The 27424-nt window shown below is 41.5% G+C and overlaps 2 protein-coding genes and 1 long non-coding RNA gene across 3 annotated transcripts in view; all 3 read left to right on the top strand.

Moving 5' to 3' along the window:
- The window catches only part of jph3b (junctophilin 3b), a 62426-nt gene extending 53052 nt beyond the window's left edge, over positions 1–9374 (top strand). The window contains exon 6 of the mRNA XM_074632130.1: positions 4135–9374. Within this exon, the coding sequence (XP_074488231.1) occupies positions 4135–4215 (81 nt within the window). The 3' untranslated portion in view covers positions 4216–9374. The remainder of the gene's footprint in view (positions 1–4134) is intronic.
- A 2678-nt stretch (positions 9375–12052) lies between these two features.
- zcchc14 (zinc finger, CCHC domain containing 14) overlaps positions 12053–27424 on the top strand; it is a 39288-nt gene continuing 23916 nt past the window's right edge. The window contains exons 1-3 of the mRNA XM_074632127.1: positions 12053–14127; positions 17494–17721; positions 25135–25369. Of these exons, the coding sequence (XP_074488228.1) occupies positions 13633–14127; positions 17494–17721; positions 25135–25369 (958 nt within the window). The 5' untranslated portion in view covers positions 12053–13632. The remainder of the gene's footprint in view (positions 14128–17493; positions 17722–25134; positions 25370–27424) is intronic.
- On the top strand, positions 17729–18076 carry LOC141765865 (uncharacterized). Its single transcript, XR_012593550.1, has 2 exons — positions 17729–17922; positions 18031–18076. It is a non-coding gene; the product is annotated as an uncharacterized LOC141765865 (long non-coding RNA).

Raw genomic sequence — 27424 nt, 5'->3', positions numbered from 1 at the left:
TGACTTACTCATTGAAAATACTAATTGTGGATGATTATGTTCCTTCGGCACAAATTAAATAATTACACTGAAAAACAATCAAGTTATTAAGTAATCAACTAAAAGTGGAAATGGATATGAATATCTAGAAGTCAGGAATTGTACTACAGTGCATGGATACATAAAAAAGCACAGGTTTTCTTACTAAATAGAGGTAGAAAAGGCTAATGATCAGAGAGTTTCATCCACCTGGTCTGGTAATCATCTATGACACAGATGCGTGATAAGTCTATCACCAGATTGATCAGCAGAAACCTTGTTAGCAGCCACTCTGGACAAATTAATTTACAACAATGTTGCACTAATGCTGCTTGATATCAGTGCGCAGTGTTCTCAGACTCCTTTTTTCCCTCTACTACTGCAACTACTACTCAAATTATTAGATTCAACCAGAACCAAAGGTGTTCTGTCTTCTCTTTTGGTAAATCCTTTGATAAGACCAAAATGCACTCTATGGAAATACTTATAAAATGTTACATTTTCAAGCAAAGGCGACTACGTTTGAAGGATTCTGTGTGGGGTAAAAAAAAGCCTGCTGCATTGATGATGATGTCAGTGAATATACTAGATTCACATTCACATATTTACCCAGTGCAGACAGGTGGTCAGAAAGACTGGCCTTCACCCACATGACCCAGGTTGTCAGCAAGCATCTGCTTAAGTGTCATTGAGCAAGACACTGACTCCCTGCCAGCTCCAGGCTGCTGTTCTGCAGCCGGGTTCGCCCTCTGACCTCGCTCTGTCAGAGACGCTCGGCCTCCCTGTGGGATCAACGCGGGATTGTATTATTTATCTTAAGATGCAAATTGCTCCTTCATCATTGCACTGCGTAACATGTATCACCATTGCTGCTGGGCCTTCTCTCAATGCACTGCAAAGACACTGCAAATATTAAACAGCATTACAATTGGTTCCTTTTTTTTGTGGCATTTGATTTAGATGTGACCATTTGTATTATGTCATGTTTCCAGCCACCAACACAATGCAAACCATATAACAAGTGAATTTATTTAGTAATAACATCTTATAAGATTGTCTGAGGAAGTGGGTTGACATGTCTAGCACAAGCCCCCAGGAAGAGCGCCGGTCGTTGATCCCAATTTTCGTAGTGGCCAAACGGCGGTACTACAACTTCCATGTCCGTCACGTGATGCCATTGGGCCCAAAAATACTTTTTGCCATAGACTTAAATTGGGAAAGAGATGTCTGTAACTCAGCGGATAATTTTTTTTTAGTTGAATCAACATCCCAGTACGAACACTTGAATAGCCCTTATTTTAAAAATTCCGTTTTTAAAGTTGTAAAATGCACTAATAGCTAAATCCAGAGTTATTTCCCTTCCTCCGTTCATGTGAATGAGACCCAGACCGAGGCTGGAGCGAGGTCTGGGAGGCCAAATGGATGCGGACGATCGCCGGAAGGTCCGGGTACTTTTCCAATCGGAAGTCGAGCCATTTTGGCATCATGCACCACTGAGCAACTTTCATAGGAATGAACGGGGCCCCGCCTCCAACGCTGTATCCAGTTTTCTTAATACATCCATGATCTAGTATAGCTCTGGTTTTATCACAATTTATCTAAATGACACTTCTTTGACAACATGTCAAATTGTGTTTCTCTGATCTGTGGAGTTCCTCAATCCTGGAACTTGTCTTATTCTCCTTTTACATGCTCCCTTTAGTGCACATTATCAATGAGCGTCTCTCATCGTTGCTGTGACGATGATGTCCTCCTTAACCCCTTAACACTCCCGGCCCGGCCACTATCCTGTATTTCAGAGGTTGTTGTGGGCTGGGTTTTCAAGCTATAGTGAAGATACTGATATCATATGAAACTAGAACGCCTAAGGAATTCCAAAGGGGTCATTTTTGATTCCCAGTCGAACTTTGAGAAACATGTTATGTTGGTTATTCAGTCGTGTTATTTCCCATTAAGAAATATTACCACGCTATTCCCCTTTATCTTTCAAACTAGCTTTAAGCCAAGAAGCTGTAGCATGTACAGTATACTACAATTAGTTCAAAATTCTGCTGTGTGATTATTAACAAAGACGCCACAGCGTTCCCACATGAACCTGGTGCTAGCTTCCTGTCAAATTTTGGATTGAATTCAAAAGATTAGGCGTTACACAATTGGGCTCCATTCTATTACTGTAATAGTAAGTAGCTGATCCCATAGTAGGTTCATTAGGCCTCTCAGGTGATGCTTGATTACCCTGATTTGTTCTTATTCTTAAACTATTTTTGCTTGTCTTTGACTTAGATATTTATTCAAATGCTTTTTATTTATGCACTTTGTAACCCTGGTTTTCAAATGTGCTGTATAAATAAAGTTTTTTTTATGCTATTTCTAAAGGAATATGGGCGAGATTAATAACTTTTAGCATCAAACAGCAGCACTAAGGCCAGCATCAACATTTATTTAATACAGGACAATATTGCTGCTGTCAGGTGAAAACCTTGCATCTTCAAAATGTGGGAGCATTGTGTTTAACTTGACACCCATGTTTTGTGAGTTCATCTGTTTTTTGTTTTTTTTTGTTTTTATTTTTAGGGTTTTATAAACCCCAGGGCTGTAGGGTTTTATGAACCAGTAAAAGAGCCTCCTCCATTGGAAGTGACACTTACCAGAATTCAGTGGGGTGATTGATGTGCATGCAGTCATACAAGGTCCAATGAACGCAATGTTAAAAGTGTGAAATTATTTCAACACTACAAAAAACCCTTTAATCAATCACCGTCAATTTTATATGAATAGAGCCATCTACCTTTATGTAAAAAAACTGTTGTTTGGTCCTTTAAATTGTGTTAAGGCAAAGCTCCTTGTCACCTATACTGAACCACTGATTGGTTTGTTTCCCTTTACGTTCTTTTCACTGAATCCCCCTATACTGCGTAGCAGGTTTATTGTCATATTAAAGAGGACCTATCATGCTCATTTTCAGGTGTATACTTGTATTTTGGGTTTCTACTAGAACATGTTTACATGCTTTAATGTTCAAAAAACGCTTTACTTTTCTGTGCTGCAGCACCTCTTTTCACCCTCTGTCTGAAACGTTCTGTTTGAACTCTCGCCCATGTCTGATCTCGCCCAGTCTGCTCTCGCCCAGTCTGCTCTCGCCCAGTCTGCTCTGATTGGTCAACTGGCCCACTGTTGTGATGAACCAACTCTTCGGACTCTGCTCCAGCTCTGCTCTAACTAGCTTTGTTTGAGGGCGCGCCAAACTAGCCGCTAGGCAGGTATTATGCAAATGTTTTACTTGGTGACATCACCATGTTACTGAAGAAAAGGCGGGACTTCAATCAAGGTGTTTCAGGCAGTTAAAGAGCAGTGTTTCTGTGGGGGAGAGTAACTCCCTTTGGCATGGATTTTGGGCTTTGTAACTTTGCAGACCTTTTACATGCACAAACATGACTCGGTCAAAACCGAGTATATGGCTGGACCGTATATGGTCAGTCTGTGAATCTGTGGCTAAATGTTACACAAATAGTCAGTGGCCATGTCTATAATGTTAAATGCAGCAGTACAAGTCCACCAGGTCCGGTAACGACACAAGGGCAAAGCAACACTTCCGGCATTTTGGACTGAAAGTGACACCACTAAAACGTCTGCCTAAAAAGTGCCGTACAAAAGTAAAACAAAATGAATTCTATCCTATTGACATATTCTACCGTAATGGCCTGTGTCAAACAATAAAATGTTATAAATATAATAAGCGTTTTCAGTCCAAATTCAAAGAGGCTGAGATTCATCTCTTTGCTTCTATACGCTTTGACAAGAGGACGCGCTTGATATGGACTTGACAAATCCTCTCATGGATTGCACCTGATTGGTCCCTGGTTTTCTGCTCGCTGTTTCAAACCGGAAACAACAGCGGCCTGCATAATAAGTCTTTTTTAATGACCAGCTGTGGTAATAATAAATGTCTTGCTTTGGTTAAAAATCTAAATGGATGAATGTAAAGACTGTGTACATTTGTATGTATTAGCAGGTTAGATTAATGTTTGTATGAAAACAGCCTGATGTGTGAGCTTTGAGTGTGTGTGTCCCGATTATTGACACTCTCCATTTTCTTTCTCTCTCTCTCCCACGCAGGCCTACAGCTCTATCCTGGTTGTCATGGTGATTCTGCTCAACATTGGAGTGGCTATTTTGTTTATCCACTTTTTTATTTAAAGACAGCACCGCTTTCAGAGTCAGCCTATCTATGCTACAACAACTATAAATTCATATTAGTATTACGTCGAATCTGCTGCCCCTTCGTGTCCCTGGCGAGAGGACTGCAACCGGCCGAGGAGGACTCCACCAATATTTGAACTAAAGGTTGCTAACCCGGGCCAACCTCGGCTAAGCTTGGTGTGTGCGTAGCCCAAAGAAGTGGACGAAAGAGGAGTGAACCAGTCTGGCTATCTGGACTACAGGGAGGTAATGTAGTCCAGAAACTGGACTTAAGTGAGCTGCAGTAGCTCACATATAGACTCAAATGGGCTGAACCGGTCTGATCCCCAGGCCATGAGAGCTGCAGCTGGCATTACAGCCAGATGTCTGCTTCCACTGTCCGCAGACAGGACTGACGAGACAGACTTTTTCATCTTCAAATCATAGTTTTCAACAGATTTGTAACTTATAATTTATTTATTAACATTTTCTCTCATGTACAATATGTTGATGGATATATTCTTTATTTTGTAACCCTCCAGCCCTCTTTATATAACTCCTGCCTTTTGGTTCCTCCGTCTGCCCGGGTGTTGTTACTGATGGTTCAAGGTGTGTGTTCACGTGCGTGGGTGCGTGTGTGTTTGTGTGTGTGTGTGTGTGTGTAAGACTCAGGAGCTGGCGAGTGTGTGCTGCCTCGATACATGGTTGATGACTCCCTGTCCACACACGCGCTCATTGCTTTTACCCCCGTCCCTCTCATTCATCCGTCCCCGCTCTGATGTCTGTCTCCTCTCTGTCTTCATCTCATGCTGGGAGTGACAATTTTTGTGTGTGTGTGTTTATGTGCATCTCTGCATACTGTTTATGTATGTTTGCAATGTACATGTGTTTAGCCCTCTGAGACCCACATAGACACGTTGTCATTTTTAGGTTGGTACAGGGGGTCTTAAGGGGGAGATAGCAGGTCAACAGTAGATGTCACATAGAAGTGGTTGAAGCTGGGAACCTGAGGATTAATTTGAGATGCAGCTCAGCACTGTGTGTCAAGTAGTTCTTGTCATAAATCAGAAATAAACATGAATTCATAATTTAGTTAAGATACATTGTGAAAGTGTATAAGGGTTTAGAAAATTATAATAGAAGTATATGATGGCGATTCCCATGCTCTATTATGTCTCATAAGTTGTTGCAGTAATTTTTGGGTTGATACCATTTGTTACACAGATTTGAGGCTAAATGTTACCATTTTTTACCACTCGAGAATTGATAAAGATGATCAATAATCCCTCCAAAATACCACATTAAGACACCTTGAGGAACACCATAGAAAAAGCCATGCTGTGATTTGGTATCAAAAACGATTTCTGCAAGAATTGCATTTTTTGGTGATTGGATAGTAAGCATTTCTGTTCTGGAAACTGCACAGAACCCCCTTATTGCCAATCTACCTAGGAAAGCCATCCATCCTCTGAATGCTCTAGGTCTGTAGTTTGTGGCTGTAAAGTTTCATAAGACTGTGATTATCCTAGAGGTCACCACAGGTCATTTTATACAGTGATATCAAGTTTCAAAAAATGGTCTCAGTACATTGAAATGGCTACTTTGAGGACTAACAAAATCACACATGAATACAATTGGGTTCATTGGATCCACAAGAGTCTCAGCTTTACAGTGATACCCAATTTATGTAATTCCAAGACTGTTAATGAACCTCAGTATGCAGAAATATTCAAATACATCATTTTAGAATAGGCGAAAATAAAACATTTATACTGCATTAAAAAAAACTGCTTGGTTTTTGCCCAAAAGTGTATGGAATTATCATAAAGTGGGCATGTCTGTAAAGGGGAGACTCTTGGTACCCATAGAGCACATTTTCATTCACATATCTTGAGGTCAGAGGTCAAGGGACCCCTGTGAAAATGGCCATGTCAGTTTTTCCTCGCCAAATAACTTTGGAGGGTTATTTATCCGCCTCCTCGATAAGCTAGTATGACATGATTGATACAGTAAAGTCGGTCGGGATCACGGGTCTGAGAGGGTTAAACAGGTTTTTTGTCCAGAATGTAAGCGTGTTTGCAACTGTATCATGCAAGCATGTCTTTTTACAGCAATGTATGTGTGTCTGTGTATGTGTTATATGTGTGTGTGTGGTAGCTCAGTGGCCTTTCACGCTTTTCATGAACTTTACAAGAGCATCTCATGAGGACACAGTCACTGCTCATCCACATCTAGCCTATAGCATCAGCTGACAGCTGCGCTCTCTCCGTCTCTCCCTCCCACTCTCTCCCACCTCCACACACACCAGTCAGAGGATGGAGCTTCCTCTGAGTCGCTGGTAGTCCTTGGCAAAGTCCTGCACCTACTGTACCACTGGTGTATGGACGACGGAACCTGCCAAAATAAAAAATAAATAAATGACTCAATAAATAAATAAATATGTCATTAAATATAGCAAAAACAATAATGAATGTAGCCATTAATTAATTGATAGAATTTGACATAAATTTATAATTGTTTTAATTTGCATCTTTATTTGTTTATCTTTGTATTAATTCCCTTATTTATTTACTCTTCCGTTTAATTTTCCCTTTTATTTATTTATGTATATGTTTTTATTACATTTTTAATTGATTTATTTATTTTGCATTTATTTTGATTGATTGATTTATTTTTGCTCTGAACAAGCTAAACCTCGCTGAGTGACAGCCCGCTCATTTGCATAATGAGGCAGAAATAAGTAAAGAAATGTAAAAAGAAATGTGTAAAGAAAAGAATAAAAAATAAATAAGTTTGGGGAAATAAATAAGTAGTGAAATGCAAATGGAAAAAATCATTCCGAAATAAAGAAAGAAAGAAATGTATAAATACATACATACATGCATACATACATACATACATTTAAAAATAAATGTAAAATAAATTAAAAAAATTATAAATGAATACAAATAATTACATAAATAAATTAAAGGGAAAATTAAACAGAAGAGTAAATAAATAAATAATACACATATAAATAAATAAAGAATCAAACTAAAACAGAAATATCAATTTTTGCCCCATTTTATCAATTAACTAATGACTAATGCCAAATTAAGTGACATATTTATTCATTTATTGAGTCATTTATTCATTCATATTTTTTTATTTTGGCATGTTCTGTCCTCCATACTAGCGGGGATATTTAGAGGAAATACTGCATTCACCGAAGCAAAGTGTGTGTGTAACACCAGAAATATGGCTATGGTATTAAAGACAATATCATATTGATAAATCAGTGTCTCCCACTGCTTCTCTCAAAACATAACTTGAAGATCTTTTATACTATACTTGCAAGATGTCTGAAAAAAAAAATAGTTGCCACCTGCCTTGCTTTTGTAGCACAAATTGATAAAAGTACAACAATGCATGCATATGTACTGTAATATCTTAGTCGTGCATTGAATCTGAAAGCAAAACAAGCTTCAGAAGCACATGCGACGTGTTAGGTTTTGATAGGAGCAGTGTCTGGAGAGAAGCCTGTTTGTCTCTGATCATGAAGCTGAGATAAAACCGCAAAGTGAAAATCTCTTTTATTGATCTTTTCTGGGTTAAAGGTGCAGTGTGTAGGATCTGGTGGCAAGGTTGCAGATTGCCACTTCTCCCGTGTGTGTAGTGTAAGAGACCTACAGTGGCCTAAGCAGAAATGTGAAATGCGAATGGCCCTATCTAGAGCCAGTGTTTGGTTTGTCCGTTCTGGGCTGCTGTAAAAAAAATGGTGGCCGGCTTCGTGAAGAGGACCAACTATGGTTGTGTCTAGAAGGTAACCCGTAAACTGCCATATCTGATCTGAGATCTGCAAACATTTGCAAAAACTCTTGTGAGAATCGCTGCTCGACCAATTGCTTAACCATGGTTATGGCTAGAAATGATCCGTCTTGTGTAAATATGACGTCACATTCTCGTTGTAAACTGAGCGACTCGGGGATCGGAAGCCCTTCGCAGGGAAGAGAAGATGGTTGTATTAACATTGTAAACAGACGAAATCATGCAGTTTCGCTAGAAACTCCTTCAGCTCACTTCAGCGGAGCCTTTGGCAGCGACTAGCCCGCCGTGGACAGACCTAGATCCGGCTTCTTGGCAGTCAGAGCTTCAGCGGGAGGTGCAAAGCTCCGCACCCAGTTTCCCCAACTTGCGGATTCCCTTCTAGACACTACCACCAGCTATGTATGTACATAAACGACTCATTCTAAGGTAACAAAAACATAACGATTCTTAGTTTCAGACTAAAGAAAACATACTTATTACTATTATATTCCATTTCAGTTAATAGATTCCCCCTAATTGTTACACACTGTTCCTTTAAATGAAACCGATTGAAGCCTTTATGTGGGGCTACTGGGAGCAGCCTGACAGGAACTAACTGTTTGGAAGGATTTTTGATGAAATGATGCAAGTCTGTTGTGGTGTAGTAGCAAGCAGTGGCCGGGGTCGAGGTCACAATTTAGCGCCTCCATTCATCAGCTTCTCCTCCAACCATCCAAGACCCTCAATGACAGACAGAAACACCAGTCACAATTTGTCTGTTATTTTTTTATAGTTGAGTGAAGACACTTTATCTCTCAAACCCATCCAGCAGACCAGCCTGTGTTTGTTTGCATGTGTGCACATGAATGCTCATCGGACCGTGTGAACATGTGTGTGCATCGCCCTCCTTCCACGTGATGGGATGGGATGCTGAGCCCGTTGCCATCGGTAACAACTTCCAGGGGGCAGGGAGGTTCGCTGGTGTTTTTTTCTGTCCGACACAGCGTTTCCCAAACTGCGGACTGGAACTCAAACTAGGCTCATTTCTGGTGTCCCCTGCCCTCCTCCCCATTATTACAAGAGTACAGTCTGATGTGCCTGCACCCCGAGAGGCAGAACAATGTATTTTCATTTCATTTTGGTCCCAGACTGAAAAAGGTTCAAGAAGCTGTGCTGTATGCCATCAGCCTGGTGACGATGCCCTGCGTCACCCTGTTAGTCCGCAGCATGCTACAGCATGCCAAGCTCTCTATAGTTTGACTCTCCTCTTTCTTTCTTTCTTTCTTTCTCTTTCTTTCTTTCTTTCTTTCTTTCTTTCTTTCTTTCTTTATGTTTCTGGGAATTACTCTGTTTTGTTTTTGAGTTATGTGGAGAAAATAATGAAAGTGTTTGAAAGAAAATGACTCTTGGCTCTTGTGCTTTTAATCTTTGTTGTGTTTGTGTGTGTGTGTGTGTGTGTCAGGCAGGCAGCATCCCTGATGCAGAGAGGGAGTGGCAGGGCCTGGTTAAGAGGGGGGTATGGTTACTATAGCAACCTTAACTGAATTTTCCTCCGTCAGTGGAGAGGCGGGGCCTGTGTTCGGGGGCGGGGGTTTACCTCTAGAGACCAATGTTCTCAATGAGAATGAGGATGGGGGGAGGCTGTATTGTTGTTGGAGAAACAAGAGAATAACTAAGGACGGGTGAAGGAAGAGGTGATAGATATTATCTCAAGGACATCTGTGTTTAATCAACATTTTAAAATAGTCTTTGGTGTGTGATGTTTTCATCATCTGTGACAAGGCATGGCCAGGTGGATGCAACACCACATCCATCAGCAAGTGTGCTGCTGCATCAGGTTTCAGCATGGACATCTGACTCCATCTTCTGGTCCTAGATATGAACTACATAATAACAGCATCAGGGGGGGCTCACTTGGAGTCAATGAAGATACCATTTAAAGCTGAAGTAGGCAAGATTGGAGCAAATATGATTTAATAAAAGTTATTTTTATAAATCGGTCACTATATCCTGACAGTAGTGCATGAGACAAGTAATCTGACAAAAATCATGTTCCTCTGTGTCCTCTGGTTCTCCTAATGGCATCTGCAAGATTTCACAGACCAGAGGAAAACAACCAATCAGAGCTGAGATGGAGCCTTGCAGTTTCTGAGCAGCTGTCAATCACTCGGTCAAACTGGGCAGCGCTGACCAAATACGAATCAATATTCTGTTACTGTAATGCTTATTTCTCACATCAAATGTTTTCAGACACATCTTGTAGTGTACTGTTTAGCTGTAAAATGAGAAAGTTTGTAACCCGGCTAACATGTTGAGATCAGTTGAGGAAATACCAAGCACCGCCCACCAGCCGGAGAAAACATTCTCATTTTACAGCTACAAGATGTTTCTGAAAACATTTTATGTGACAAATAGGCATTACAGTAACAGAATATTGATTCATATTTGAGCAGCGCTGCCTAGTTTGACCATTTGATCGGAGTTTGCGAGTGATTGACAGCTGCTCAGAGACGGCAAGGCTCCAGCTCAGCTCTGATTGGTTCTTTTCCTCTGGTCTGTGAAATCTTGCGCCATTAGTGAGAGCCGGAGGACACAGAGGCACATGATTCTTTTCAGATTACCTGTTTCATGCACTACTGTCAGGATATAGTGACCGTTTTCTAAAAAATAACTTTTATTAATCATATTTGCTCCATTTCCACCCACTGCTGCTTTGATCTATACAGTGGCTTTAGTAAATCAACAGCTGGACAGACAAGAAATTTCACAACCACATCTTCCATCCCTTGCCAAACTACTACATTTATATAGCTCCTATTACACTTTGATACTCTTCACTGTGACTTTATGGTTGACTTTTTTTTATTTATAGCATTCTAATTTCTGGAAATGACACTAGTCCTGAAATATTGTGTCTTTAAATGTTTGTATTTGTAATAGTCAGTTTTGTTATTGGTTAGACCAGGGGTCAGCAACCTTTTCTATCAAAAGAGCCATTTTAGGCAACAACAAAAAAAGGAGCCCCAAAACATTTGAGCATTGTGATGAAGGTAACACAGTTTATAGTCTAAGTATATAGTATATATGTCTAATGCAGTGAGGGCCAAAGTGCAAATGTACTATGGAGTATTAGGGCCACTTTGAGGGAAAAAAAATCTGAGATTTCCAGAATAAAGTCATAACTTTACGAAACTTCTGACTTTATTCTCATAATATTATGACTTTTTTTCTCGTAAACTTCTGACTTTATTCTCATAATATTACGACTTTTTTCTCGTAAACCTATGACTTTATTCTCATAATATTACGACTTTTTTCTCGTAAACTTCTGACTTTATTCTCATAATATTACAACTTTTTTTCTCGTAAACTTCTGACTTTATTCTCGTAATATTATGACTATTTTTTCTCGTAAACTTCTGACTTTATTCTCATAATATTACAACTTTTTTTCTCGGAAACTTCTGACTTTATTCTCGTAATATTATGACTATTTTTTCTCGTAAACTTCTGACTTTATTCTCATATTACAACTTTTTTTCTCGTAAACTTCTGACTTTATTCTCATAATATTACGTCTTTTTTCTCGTAAACTTATGACTTTATTCTCATAATATTACGACTTTTTTTCTCGTAAACCTATGACTTTATTCTCATATTACGACTTTTTTTCTCGTGCACTTCTGACTTTATTCTCATAATATTACTACTATTTTTTCTCGTAAACTTCTGACTTTATTCTCATAATATTACAACTTTTTTCTCGTAAACTTCTGACTTTATTCTCATAATATTATGACTTTATTCTCAAAATCTCAGATTTTTTTTTTTTTCCTCAGTGTTGCCCTAATACTCCGTCGTACCGTCGTACCATAGACCTACAACAATGATAAATGAAAATGAAAATGTAAACCAAAAAAACAGTTATTCATTTCCATGTTTATAAATCCACAAGGAGCCACTGGAGAGGAGCTAAAGAGCCACATGTGGCTCCGGAGCCGCAGGTTGCAGACCCCTGGGTTAGACTATCACACTAAACAGATTACATAGCATCAGTTTAAACGTGTAGGCCTATCTAGCTCTTTAAAAGCTCCAGTAATAAAGCTAGATATGTATGAGCGCATGAGAAAAAGATGTGAAATAACAACAGGGCAGCGGATATCCCCTCTGAGCCAATCAGGAGCGAGGGCCTCGCCTACAGACGGGACTCGCATCCAATCAGAGAAGACTTCAGTGTGGTGGGCGGGTCTTCGTGGTTGATGTTATACACAGCTGTTTTTTTCTCCCCTTGATTTGAAGACTCATACTCATGGCAGAAAACAGGGAGGCGGAGGACAACATGTTGCACTGAAGTTAGTCACGCACTCTGGACAAGTAGGGGAGCATTTGTTTTTACTAGAAGAGCGAAGTTTGAGGAGGTAATGTCATGTTATTTTCCAGTTGCAGCAGCAGGAGTAGTAGCTTCAGGCCACACGAGTTGTGTTGTTAAACTTGAACCTAGCACAGTCCTGCTAGCGGGGCTTCAGCTCAAAGCTGTGGAAAACCATGAGGACGGAGGAGCAGCTCTCCAGGAAGCAACAGGAGAAGCAGGAGAAGTCTCTGTGTGATTGAAGCGTCTCCTTGAATGGAGCAGAGGTGCTTTGATCCAGTCTGATCCATCCTGCAGGAGGTGTTACTGTAGCCGTCAGGAGGCAGCGGTCCGACCGGTGGGGAGGGACCCGGCGGAGGGACTCCAGGTTGCAGAGCAACACAGACTAGACCAGCTTGGTGATCCATATGAGGCGACCTGGTGAGACTATGGTTCCGAAAGGCCTGCTGCTGTGGGCCGCCAACAAAGGAAATACCAGCTGCTTTTTTCATTTCACTACCGCAGTGTGTGGATACAAACACTGAGAGAGTGAGACAGTCACTATTTTTTCATTTCACTGCTGCAGAGTGTGGAAACAAACATTGAGAGAGTGAGAGTCAGTATTGTAAGGCAGGCTTCTCGCTGCCTTAACTATATATAAACTTACTTGTTACTTAATTAAACTACTATAGGGCTGCTGTGGGTAAAGCAAGAGCGTCGTCTGTGCAACAGGCTCCACTTTAATGACTCAACTCAAGCCTATAGGATAATTAAACACCCATTATCCAAAAAGGTGGCACATCACTTCTAACTTCATATCACTCCGCCAATCTTAATCATCAATCACCTTATACAAGCACGCAAAGGTGAGTGATGGTTATATAGTTCCAGATCTAATTTAAGGAGCAGATTAGGGCCACATCGAGGAAAAACAAAATATCTGAGATTTCAAGAATAAAGTCATATTACGAGAATAAAGTGATGGGTTTACCAGAAAAAAAAGTCTTATGAGAATAAAGTCATAATATTATAAAGTAGTAATTTAACGTGTTATTTTCTTTTTTTTCTCGTAAAGTTATGACTTTTTTCTTCTAATATTACGACTTATTTTTCTCTAACTTGAGGAGCAGAATACAATATGTATACTGTATAAAATAAGTCTTTACAAAAATAAATCTAATCTTACATTATTAGTGAAAGTTGACAAATTAGCTCACACATTAGAACACATACACCCTTCTGTTGTGAAGTTTACTCTCCAGGTATACTGTGAGTAGTGCAGTCTGGGTGGATGTGTGAGGATGGTGGAGAGCCGCAGCTGTGTCCAGAGAGAGGGGGTCTACCGCTGGTTCTCGTCCCTCGCTTCAGCCCAGAGAGCAGAGTTCCTCTGCGGCCTCCTGGACCTCTGCGTCCCCATCGAGCTGCGCTTCCTCGGCTCCTGCCTGGAGGACTTGGCCCGCAAGGACTACCACTCGCTGCGGGATGCGGAGATCAGAGCCAACAACCCAGCCGACCTGTCGGGCCTCACCAACATCACGGACGAGGTGGTGCGCAGCAAGCTACTGGTGTCTCTGGCCCTGCTCGGCTCGGACAACAGGGAGGCTGCGGGCGTCCTGTACCGGACCCTGACTCACATAGACACAGTGATCAATAACTACGGGCTGGCGCTGAACGACGGGAGGACCGAGGAGCAGTTCCTGCTGCTGTTCACCATGGCCTCTCATCACCCGGCCTTCAGCTTCCACCAGAAGCAGGTGCTGAGGCAGCAGCTCGGACACATCCAGGACATCCTGCAGGTGAGATGAGGGATGCTTAAAGAGTGGAGAGCCACAAATGTATGTCAGAAACATACTTAAAGAGTAACTTTAGTATTTTTCAACCCTATCTTCCCATGTTTTTTACAAAGTAAATTACAGGTTTGCAGGTGAAAGCTGACAGCCAGCAGGAGTTTGTGATGAAAAATCATGTAGAATCAAACCTGGTCAAAATAACCAGTTTGTAGCCACTGAAGTTTGGGACCCTGGGTCCTCTATTACAGCTCAGAAACATACTTAAAGGGTCACTTTGGTATTTTTCAACCCTATTTCCCCATGTTTTTGTGTGTAAGTGATTAATGGGGACAACAATTTTTTTAATTGGTTCAGTATTGAGGGAGAAGGCTCTAACCAGCAGCTGCAAAATGAGCTGCAATTGTAACGTTGCGTTCACTAAAAGTGCTTGTTTTTGCCACTGACAGGCTCAGGTTGTTATTATAAGTGTCTGACAACATTATGGAAAGGACCATGCAGAGAAATTAAACGTTTTTCTTACCTTTTGCTTGATTCAATCTGTTTGTTATTGTGTGTCTCGCTCTGAGAAGTCTCGTTCTGAAATCTCATGTCACATCCACATTTTCAAAATAAGCTAAATATTCAGCCATGACATTAAACATCTTTTAGATACCACTAAGCTACACTTTCTGTTCTCCAACACAACAAACTCTGACATTACCAGCACTCCTCTTTCCACCCCCCCATTCTCCGCCTTTGTCTCTTCCAGCAACAAGTCACATGACACAATAACAAACAGTAAGCGAAAGGTAAAGAAAAACGTTTACTTCTCTGTAGGGTCCTTTCTATAATGTTGTCAGAAAAAAGGAAAATAGGGTCCCCTTTAACAAATAGACACAAAGTAAAGGCCTGTTGCTGTTCACCATGGCCTCTCCCCACCGGCCTTCAGCTTCCACCAGAGGCAGGTGCTGAGGCAGCAGCTCGGACACATCCAGGACATCCTGCAGGTGAGAGAGGGATGCTTAGAGAGTGGAGAGCTACAAACTAATGACAAATATTGTCCAGAAATCCTCACAGGTACTGCATTTAGCATGAAAACTATGCTCAAATCATAACAAACTCAAGCCCAACAGGCAACAACAGCTGTCAGTGTGATGACTTGACTATGACTTGCCATAGAACCCATTTTCATTCACATATCTTGGGGTCAGAGGTCAAGGGACCCCTTTGAAAATGGCCATGTCAGTTTTCTCCCCAAAATTTAGCTTAAATTTGGAGCGCTTTATGACGTGGTTGGTATCAATGGATTCATTAGGTTTTTCCTAGTTTCACATGATACCAGTATTTTCACTCTAGCCTTAAAACTGAACCCTGAAAGTTGCGTTAATGAGTTAAAGAAATTAGTGGCATTAAAATGAATTTGTGTTAACTTTGACAGCCCTATTCAAAACACAACACAGACTGAAATGTAATCACTTGCCAGATTCTATGTAGATGGGCAGGTCAGGAAACATGTTCTAGTGCATACTGTACCATGGGAGTTTATTTCTTGGGAAGAAATGCTACTTTCTCAACATTTAAATGATCCGACACTTAGATCTTGTCTTACAGAAATACAATTTAACACGTCTAAATTCTCCCACTCAGATGCCACCACATCTGTTCAATGTGATGTGTATTCGTTTAGCGGCTACAAAACCTGCACTGTATAATCTTTTGGGTTTGAGTGGCATAGAAAAAAAACAATATCTAGTGAAAGTCCCACTCGATGGTTGACTGAGAACATGTGGTTACCCACCGTCTGAAGCTCATAAAGCAGGTGAGTTGACCGCATGGTGGACACGCTGCAGGATGTTACTCTGCTATGAATCCTCATCTCTCTGACGAGGTGCCTGCTTCAGGACATAAGAGTCCCATAAATTCAGAGCACTGGGCGTTGTTAACCAGCGCTGAGTTATCACCACGTCCGCCCATCCATCAGGCCCCTGGCTACAGGTGAGGTTTTCAGAGGAAAGGAAAAGTCATTGCAGCAGGTGAAGCCCGGACTAATTTCAGGCTTTCCTGAGACCTGGCAGAGGAAATATGTTCCAGATGAGTACAGCACTCTGACATGTTACCTACACACCAAAATTACAGGTGAGACACAGTCAATGACAGGCTTCCTGTTTACACAACAGACCTCAGTCATGTGTCAGTGGTGAACAAAGTAAATTACAGGTTTGCAGGTGAAAGCTGACAGCCAGCAGGAGTTTGTGATGAAAAATCATGTAGAATCAAACCTGGTCAAAATAACCAGTTTGTATCCACTGAAGTTTGGGACCCTGGGTCCTCTATAACAGCTCAGAAACATACTTAAAGGGTCACTTTGGTATTTTTCAACCCTATTTTCCCATATTTTTGTGTGTAAGTGACTAATGGGGACAACATTTAATTGTATCAGTATTGAGGGAGAACGCTCTCACCGGCAGCCGCAAAATGAGCTGCAAAGTCAATTGTAATGTTGCGTTCACTAAAAGTGCTTGTTTTTGCCACTGACAGGCTCAGGTTATTATAAGTGTCTGACAACATTATGGAAAGGACCATGCAGAGAAATTAAATGTTTTTCTGACCGTTTGCTTGATTCAATCTGTTTGTTATTGTGTCTCGCTCTGAGAAGTCTCGTTCTGAACAAACAACAAACTCTGACATCACCGGCACTCCTTTTTCCAACTCTCCCGTTTCTGCCTTTGTCTCTTCCAGCAACAAGTCACATGACATAATAACAAACAGTAAGCGAAAGGTAAAGAAAAACGTTTCATTTCTCGGTAGGGTCCTTTCCATAATGTTGTCAGAAAAAAGGAAAATAGGGTCCCCTTTAACAAATAAACACAAAATAAGGGCCTTTCTTAAGTAGAGTATAAATACAGCGGAATGCTTTGGGACAAACTCGGTCACAACGTTTTGTAACAATGGTTTCGTATCAAGTGGAGGGGATATGCAAAGGTTCACAGTATTGAGGAAAAAAAGTATATGTAATATACAGAGAAACTAAAAATAAAAAAATCACCCCAACATTGAGAAAGGCACGAAATGCCCAAGGCTTATCTCCCGGTGATGGTCTACAAAGACAGAAAAAAAATACAAGATAATAATTAAATGTGACTTGAAAACATCTGACAGTGTTTTAAAGATTAAACTTCAATAAGTGAACAGATTGGGACGTACCCAAATTAGATTTTCAGCATCAAATTTGGACTCTTTAAAGATTAAGTAGCAATCTGTGAAATCATGCTCCTGTCACTTGTCACTACACTACATTTCCCAGTTCAACAAGTGGTCGTACACGACAGCAAAATTACCTTTTTCTAGCTGTGTTTCCCATTTAGATCTTACTGAACTCGTTGGTTGTTGCAGGTGAGCCGGGGAGGAGGAGGAGGAGAAGAGGCTCAAGCAGCAGGCCCTGGCGGGGATCGAGCTGCCGCGTGTCACTCTCGGCCACATCACCACTATCACCATCAGACTGTGTCCCTGCCGCTGGCCTCATTGTTCCCTGCTGCCTGCTCCCTGCCCGATGCCAGCGCTGCCTACCTGCCTCTGTCTGCCTGCCAGCCCTGCCACACACACTGCACATGCTGGCACAAGGTAGGGAGCAACACAGTCAGAGTTTATGTTCATGTACACTTAATGATAGAGCAAGTTTAAGATCTTCACAAAAATATAACAAATATGTAATGGAAGGGATTTCCTTGATTTTGATTGGTCATATGTGGCTCTGGTAGTTTCATCATGCGTTATTCATACTGGCTAAAAGTCAGTTTACATCTTCAGTTGTCTTGCATTCTGGTAGGGAGGGCATGTAAAAGAGTTTTGTATGCTGTATGAAAGTGTAGCTTTCTTTGGTGTGAATGAGCTGCCATGTGAATTTCTATTCATGTATGATGGCAATTTTAGCAGTTTCATATCAAGATTGAAACTGCATTAAAAGAAAGAAAGAAAATGGATAATAAATTCATGCAAATGTGAAAAAATAAATTAACATTTTCAACAAAATGTAGGTAGAAAGCATTCATGTGAAACACTGTCAGTTAAGAATCCTACCAATTAAAACACAAAATTAAAATTCAGACACATAAGTCAAATCATGTCTGTCATCGCCTCCTTTTCCACTTTCTTTTTAGCAAAATTGGTGATTAATGTTTTCTCTTCGGTGCTTTTTTATGGTCATTTATGACGATATGATCATCTATGAGATACAGTATTATGACTGCAATAGCGTCGGATTGATGCATTGTGCAATTGATATAAAAACCCACACCATCTGCCTCTGGCTGCAGATTTGTGGTGCTGTGTGTTCACGTTGTGCCGCTCGGCACCATCCAGACAACAATATGATTTCCTGAAGAAGCATCTTTTTCGTCTTCCGTCTTTCCATTTGTTAAAGAAATACTTCCCCCACAAAATGACTATTTGTTTATCAATTACACACCCCGTGAGAAGAATCCTTTACCGTGGAGGCATGCCAAAAAAACAAAGTTTTCTTCAAGAGTTAAAGATAACACGGGGTGAGTCTTAAGTCACTGTTGTCATGCTTCCCTGTGATTGGCTCAGCTGTTTCAGAGCGATGGGACCAGTGATGTGACTGGCTGAGAGCATATTTATTAATCACCACCCCCTCAAGTTCATGACCCAAAATAATAGCTGCACTTATATACGCCCACATAGTCTGTGCGCCTAAAAAACCATAAAACTCCACATGCTTCCTTTCTGTCTGTACTCCAAAACACATCAGCTCGGCTACCTCAACAAACTATTATTTTGAGGTAAATGCAATTCTCTAGCAGCAAGATCAGTGGTCAACCATAAAATGTCCAAATATTGATGACAAGAGAGGACAGGAAGGAAAAGACCGTAGTGGTTTACAGCTACATGTGGTCCCTCTCAGAGGTGGGGATTTCCCAGGAACTGAGTGGCTCATTAACCCTCTGTTACAGTAACATCTGGGATCATATTGCAGAGAGCTGACGAGGGATTATTTAGACACGAATCAGGACTCAGAGAAATAAACCGACTCTATCAACGCGGGCAAGATTAAGAGAGATGGGAAAAGAAAGTTAAAGAAGCATAACGTTGGGTATTTTGTTCCTCTCTTTCACACAGACGTAGACTTGCACACAGAAGCAGGCAGGAATACTGTTTAAACATGTTTGAGCAGTGAAGGGAAAGTACCCAGCTCAGAGAGGAGCGTTTGTATTTAGTGTTTTGTTGCCCTTGGCTCCTGCTTAGTGCAGGTCAGCACATTTCTCTATGCTGAAATCAACCCTCTGTGGTGTGTGTGAGTGTGTCTGTGAGCGTGTGCATGTGTGTGTGTGTCTCCAGTGAATCCCCAGGAAGTTATAAATGCGCTCTCTCTCTCTCTCTGTGGCTCTCTTTCCTTCCCTCAGTGCTCTGAAGGGTATGACAGGGTTTCATTGTAAACTAGAGCAGTCGCGTATATTATCTACAGTAGAGCAGCTTTTAGCCAGGCCTTCTGTCACCTACTGTAGATATACAGTATATGTGACACAATAGCTTTCACTCAGCGTGTATCTCTACTGTAAGCAGTTTACATTTGCCAAAATGGAGACAGGCAACAATGTCAAGTGTATCTGTGTTTTAGGACAGATTTTTCCTTGGAAATATTTGTCCATAACTTCTATCATTAAAGGTCTTTGCATGCCAAGTCAGTTTTTTCGTATGTGTTTTTTTTAATCCGTTAATCCAATTAAAAAATGTTACGCACAGAAACCTTACACACACTCCAATGCATTTTATTTAGGGATGTCATTCGATTAAAATATTCAACCGTGATTAATTGCATGATTGTCCATAGTTAATCGCGATTAATCGGAAATCAATGTACCTTAAAGGGAGATTTGTCAAATATTTAATTCTCTTATCAACATGGGAGTGGGTAAATATGCTTGCTTTATGCAAATGTATGTATATATTTATTATTGGAAATTAATTAACAACACAAAACAATGACAAATATTGTCCAGAAACCCTCACAGGTACTGCATTTAGCATAAAAAATATGCTCAAATCATAACATGGCAAACTGCAGCCCAACAGGCAACAACAGCTGTCAGTGTGTCAGTGTGCTGACTTGACTATGACTTGCCCCAAACTGCATGTGAGTATCATAAAGTGGGCATGTCTGTAAAGGGGAGACTCGTGGGTACCCATAGAACCCATTTTCAATATTACATATCTTGAGGTCAGATTTCAAGGGACCCCTTTGAAAATTGTCATGCTAGTTTTTCCTTGCCAAAACGTAGTGCAAGTTTGGAGCGTTATTTAACCTCCTTCGCGACAAGTTAGTATGACATAGCTGGTACCAAATGAGTCCTCAGGTTTTCTAGTTTCACATGATGCCAGTAAAACTGAGCCCGCTACAACCTAAAAATTGCAAATTGTGTTAAAGCGTTAAAGAAATTAGCAGTGTTAAAACAAATTTGCATTAACGCGTTATTATCGTGGTAACTTTGACAGCCCTAAGTTATTGCATAATGTTTTATAAACTCATCATAGATTATATATTGTATGTAAGATCTGAACCCAAAAAGCATTACAGCTCTAAGATACATGTAGAAGAATAAAAAGTACAATATGTTCCTCTAAAACTAGAGTTCAGTAAATGTATATAGTACATACTCATTAAAGTCCAAGTACCTCAAACTGTCTTATGCATAATACAGCTCGGCCACTGCAGTCTGTTTCCTCTTGCAGGATTTTAAGTCAACTTGCATGAGCTTATCTTAACACGAAGCAGCTGGATACCGAGTCACTTCAGTGGAAAAATAGTTGAATTCGATCTTGCAACAGTGCAGCGGCATAAACAACACATAGAGTACACTGGCCACCTCTGTTGGGCCTGAACAAACCCACATAATCACCCTATTATATGAGTGCTTTATATATCTATAAAAACGTGTCAGAATTAACAGCAGAGCTGGCTGTTGTAGGAGAGGGCGGAAGAGTTGCTGTCAGCACACAGTCTGTTTTATAGTTTTCACGTTTTGTAAATTCATTCACACACCATGTTTTTCTGTTTCGTCCTTGTAATCCTTCCCGCTGATTCATGTTGTTTACATCAGTGCTGTTTTTACTTCATGTACCTACAGTGTGACAGAGTCCGACTCTCCTTCCCCTCTCTAAAAGTCTGCAGACAGAGCAGAGAGTTGGCAGGTCGGGCAAGTAACATGCGGATGTGGCAGTAGCACTCTTAATTGTTTTCAGATCTACGGGCCCATGGCGTGCGTGCGTGTGTGTGTGTGTGTGTGTGTGTGTGTGCGCGTGCGTGTGTGTGTGTGTGCGTGCAATAGCACATGTTGGGTTTTCCCTCTGAAAACTAAGAGCAGCATACTTCTAACTGTAATGTAATCTTTTTATTTTGAATTTCATGAATCAGCATTACGAGGGGTTTTCCTGTTGAACTGTGAGTAGTAACCTTTATTTAAAAAAGGGTAGATACAAACACAGAACATCTACAAACTGGTTTTAAACATATCAATGTATTCCAGTAAGTATAGTAACTTAAACTGCTCACTGGACCACATCAGTCCACATTAGACAGAGCATACTGTCCATTACATTGGAAGGTTCAGTAAATTATTGATTACTCCTTTACCCTTATTTACAGAAAAATCTCATTTAAGTGATGAACAGATACTATATTTTACGGCTCAAATGAGTTCAGTTTCTTTGAATTTCCTTCTGTGTTTGCATCTCATAGATAATCTGTAATTAAACATATAAACAGTGCATTATTATGCCAAATCATTTACAGTACTGGCTTTGAGTTGGAGTAGTATTTCATAATCTTGTGGGCTCCAATGATTCACAAACTGTGTTGTTTGTCTTAATGACTGACAGCTTGTGGTACAGGATTGCCATGTTAATGTTTTGCTTTCGGTTTAACATGCATTAGCCTTCAATTCATGAACAATAGTCTGGGTGATAAGAATCTGTGGTGATTATACAAACTTTTGTTTTTGCCCCTTTCCCTTAAACCTACTTTAATTGTTATTTTTTAAACTTGGAGGCAGCACAACAAGCTTTAAACACAAAACATATTATCACCTTATAATTCTCCACACAATTCTCCAATTTAATTTAGCAGACGCTTTTGTCCAAAGCGACGTACATCTGAGAGTTCGTACAACACAAGCAAGGATCTAGATGGGAAGGAACAACGTGAGTAAGTGCCAACAGCAGCTTCAAGTCCGAACAGACACAGGTGCCGACAGGCAGTGCACAGAGGCAACGCACGGGGTGTATAGAAACAGATTTTTTTTCGTCATCATTATTATCAGCATCAACAACGTATAAATAGAGATGCATTACATTCATAAATCAGTTTATTAATTTGCTAATTCCTGTGGCACACAATGAATACGGTCTGTCCATAATCTGCCGCAAACGTTAAATTATTTCAATATATTCGAGGCAAATTACGGACCAAGAAAAACGGAAGGAGTTTCGCAATCGCATCAGAAATCACGGAGGTTCCCATAGGAATGAATGAACTTCTGGTTGACTTGCATCTTATTGGTTTGTTTGTAAAAAGCCAGTGTGAACATAAGCCTAAGAATTCAAACTAAACAATAAATATTTTTTTCTAGGGCTGCACCGATACCACTTTTTTTCAGACCGAGTACAAGTACAAGTACTTGCATTTGGAAACTCGCCAAGACCGAGTACCGATACGAGTATTTCTCTGTGCCAAAAGACCCTCGTTAACAGCCAGCTGGAGGGTGTGAGCGACACGGGGCAGGCTGGGGAGTCCCGCATACGAGGCGGTGCACCGCGAAGGGCTCTAGGTTGGCTTGGAAAGGCTCGGGGTGAAGGTGCTTCCCGGGGCCGTGGCCAACGTGCTGGCTGCGCCCTCTCTCCCCGCCGGGGACAGACGGGGCCCCCTGCTCCCGGTGCGACTGTCAACCGGGGCGGACTGTCCTCGGTGCGTTCCAACCGTGCCGTGCCCCCAGGGTGGGGCTCGGCCCACTTAAAAGGCGCCAGGGGTCTGCGGCGATGTCTGCAACCCACCCGACCCGTCTTGAAACACGGACCAAGGAGTCTAACGCACTCGCAAGTCAGAGGGTGCAAGCAAAACCCCGTGGCGCAATGAAAGTGAGGGCCGGCGTGCGCCAGCTGAGGTGGGATCCTGGCCCCGCAGGGTTGGGTGCACTACCGGCCCGTCTCGCCCACACTGTCGGGAAGGTGGAGAATGAGCGCGTGCGTTAGGACCCGAAAGATGGTGATGAGAGATTAACGTCACGCTGCCGTAACCTGGTATCGGTGCCGCTGTATCGGAGCCGTTTTGCGAGTACGAGTACATGAGCACAGTGTTGGACCCGATACTGGTATCGGTGCATCCCTTGTTTTTTTCCTTGTCCGGTACAAATGAACAGAACTACAGGTGGGAAAGCACCCTTGGAAACTACTAATTGTAGGGGAAGTTATGGGAAAGTACATCCAACACAAACTGAAAGTAAATTACTCATCACAGAAATATTGTTTTGATAACAGGAGTATCTTTGGAGTTCTGGGTTTCTGAGGTGTAATTGAGCAAAGCACATCAATCTCAATCCTAATCGGAGCAGTAGTCCAGCCAACAGTAAAAAAACAGCTCCATGTTTGCGGTTGGATGTCAACTCTTTCTCCCTACAACTGCTCCCCGAGGGCGTTGCTATAAATAAGAGCGTCCTCTCAGTCGACAAGCCTGGTTAAATATTGGTTTGTGTGCGCTGCCAGATCTTTCTCCTCACTTTGTCTTAGCACGGTGCCAGCCCGGGAAAGAGCGTCGCTTAGTGTTCGAGTTTGTTCAAGCAATGACGGCACAGCTTCACCGTTGCATTCATAAAGATGGTTATTGAATGTTGCCTTGTGTGTGTTTTTGTGTCCATGTGGGACTGTGAAGGCAGCTAGTTGACAGGAGGGGGAAACTGTGTGGGACCGTTTCCATCTGGGAGCAGACGCAGTGTTCTCTATGTACTTTTTTGCAGTTGACCCATGTGTAAGCAAAGACATACCACCTTGAGGTCACTGTTATATCGGTACCAGTAGGGATGGATTTTGTCGATGCTACTACTCTTAACGATACTCCTCTGATCGGTTTGGTTATTTATCGATACTCGGTTTGTTTTCATCACTAAATAATTGCTTTTTAATATATTATTTAAAAAAAGAATAAATTCAGAACAGGATTAGAATGTTTCCAGAGCAGCAACAGTATTTTTTACAACAGCAAAGTCATTGTATAACCTCAATAATATCTCACTGGAAACTTTTCTAAAATGTCAATAAAATAGATAATAGTCCTGAGTGAAGTTTATTAAGAACGCAGAACACAAACAGCCAGCAGATAAGTTTACAAACATTTTAAGACACGTTGTAAACTAAAGAGTTAGACTACATACAGACTGCTTTTGTTTAAGCTTGTTTGTAACAATTTGCTTTTAGCCGAGCTAGCGTGCTGTGCTTGTGTAAACATAATGGCGGTGGATGAGATATGGCGGACAGAGCAGATTGAAATATCGCTTTTACATGTTTACAGGTTTATGCTTGTTGAACAGGTGTATTGATAAAGTATTGGCTATTTACTCCCGAAGGTTTTATTGCACTTACAGTAACAAGCGTAGTTGCTGTAGTTATCTTCACTTCACCTGGTTTACTTCACTGTCTCCCCCGCCGCCTCCCTGCTCTATTTGCTGACACGTTTGTGTGTGTGGAGGAGCTCAGCACTGACACAGATACCAGAGGAGATGTGATAATGAATTACACCAAACCGTTTAAAAGAACCGGTAACGTTGGAGCTAATCGATACTCTGGTCTTGAATGATTTAGCACTGGTGCTGGATTAATACCGGTTTCATTACCCATCCCTAGGTACCAGTGTGCAAACAAGCTGTACTTGAGGCTAAGGAGGTAATACTGTCTTGTACTAGTGATCCCTGACCTCTGCGCCGTGGTTTTAACCTCTCTTTTACTGAATGACCTCTCACCTCTGCTTTCCAGAGTCAGACCAGAGAAGCCGGCACACTCTCAGGGCTGGGCTCAGGGGTCACCATGGGAAGACGAGACCAAGCGGTCAGCCAGGAACTTACCCCTCCTCACCCGGACCTCCCTCCTCCTTCTCCTAAAACTCCCCCACCACCACCACCACCTCCTCATCTTCCTCCTCCTCTCCCTGCTGGGCAGGGCCAGGATGCAGCTGCACCAACCAAGAACCACCAGGGGAAAGCAGGAAAAGGTGAGCTACTGGAGCCGTCATTACAGAGGCTGTTTTATATTCCTACGACATTTCTAAATGGTTGCGTCACTCCCAGCAGAACACTTAAGGTGATCCTGTACTATTTACAGGACATGTGGGCCTCTGTGATGGAAATATGTTCTACTACGCTGTTGTTATTCTGTTACTTTCTACTTTTCTTCATCTCATTGTTTCTCTGTCTGACTTACTGTATGTAAACTCGGAAAAAAAGGTTTGGAAACTTGTGTTTGGTGGATTATTTCTCTGTTGTTACAATGCTAATTGTCATTGTATTTTACATCGTTGGAAAGCCTGTTTATTTACCTTCACAATGATGCCCAACTTTAAGGATCACGCATTTATGAGATGGGCAGCACAGCTGCTGTTGGTATTCACTCTTGTTTTGAGTTGTTTGGTGGATTGGATGATTGAACTCTATCAGTAACAAGGAACAAACAAAGACATATTACACTTTATTCATTTAATACACCGTCAGGAGCCTCAGTAGCGGTGGAAGATCCATACGCAGCCACAACAGCCTGGCACCTCCTCCTCATGCTGGTCACCAACCTGGTCACACGTTGCTGTGGGATGGCGCTCCATTCCTCAACCAGGATGCAACTTGGTTTTTGCGGAACACCAGCTTCAACTTGCCCTATTGCACGGGCGTAGTAAAAGTAAAATCTGCCAAAATTCTCTGCCAATGCTAAACAGTGTATTCTCCTGTTGGCATTGACTCTTGTTTTGAGCTCCAGGTGCTGGCAATCAGGTGGCTGATGTGCATGGGGCCTGCTGGGTGCTGCGCCTTACTAAAGTGATCATTTGGTGTCTGCTCCAAGCATCGGCATGCCAAGTTTGTCTAATCTGGAGAAGGCCCGTGCGATAGGGCAAGTTGAAGCTGGTGTTGCGCAAAACCAAATTGCATCCTGGTTGAGGAATGGAACGCCATCCCACAGCAACGTGTGACCGGGTTGGTAACCAGCATGAGGAGGAGGTGCCAGGCTGTTGTGGCTGCGTATGGATCTTCCACCGCTACTGAGGCTCCTGACGGTGTATTAAATGAATAAAGTGTAAAATTGCCAATATGTCTTGTTTGTTCCTTGTTACTGATAAAGAGTTTAATCATCCAATCCACCAAACAACTCACAACAAGAGTCAATACCAACAGGAGAATACACTGTTTAGCATCGGCAGAGAATTTTGGCAAATTTAACTTGGGCGCTACCCACATAATCGGCTGTGCTGCTCATCCCACAAATGCATGATCCTTACAAGTTGGACATCATTGTGAAGGTAAATAAACAGGCTTTCTAACGATGTAAAATACAATGCCAATTGACATCGGAACAACAGAGAAATAATCCACCAAACACAAATTTCCAAACTTTTTTTTCCAAGTTTATGTATGTGTATGGCCTCATTCCGACCCTCCATCTGTGCGTGTCATGTTATACACCCAGTTAAGCCCAGTTGAACAAGATGTGGCATGCTGGCACATCTGAACACTACAACTAGGCTTAAGAATGCTGCCCTAAGGCTTAGGTGTGTGTGTAATAATCACTCCCCTTTTTGCTCTGTTTTGGTCTCTACCAACTCCATAGAAAAAATGTCTACAAGTGTAAAACGATGGTATCTAACCGAGCACTGTATACCATCATGCAATGCGCTGAAAGAAAATGGCAGACGGACGAGAGGAAAGAGAGCAACGCGATTGAGACAAATCTTGTCTCGTTGCAGCGCAAAAATAATATATTTAATGTGAGCAGAGCAGCGCATCACAACACAAACGGCCACAAAGTACTTAGTATTTATTTATTTGGGGAAAAACGCTTATTCCCCCTACATTCACAACGGCTGTTAATTCTTACCTTTCATAATAAAAGCCCTAGACATATACGCTGCATCACTGCTTACCAAGGAGAAATTAAATTCACTCCTAGCATTTCGCTAAAAGACAACTCAACAAAATAGCTTATAATATGTATTTATCACACAAAAATACATGTCAGTGTCCAGTATTTATTATGGTCGGTCTACCAGCAGACGTTGATCTGG

The sequence above is a fragment of the Sebastes fasciatus genome, chromosome 4 (genome assembly GCF_043250625.1).
Source record: "Sebastes fasciatus isolate fSebFas1 chromosome 4, fSebFas1.pri, whole genome shotgun sequence".
Classification (NCBI taxonomy): Eukaryota; Metazoa; Chordata; class Actinopteri; order Perciformes; family Sebastidae; genus Sebastes; species Sebastes fasciatus.
Note: the sequence above shows the minus strand (reverse complement) of the source record. Positions and strands in the feature narration are given on the sequence as shown.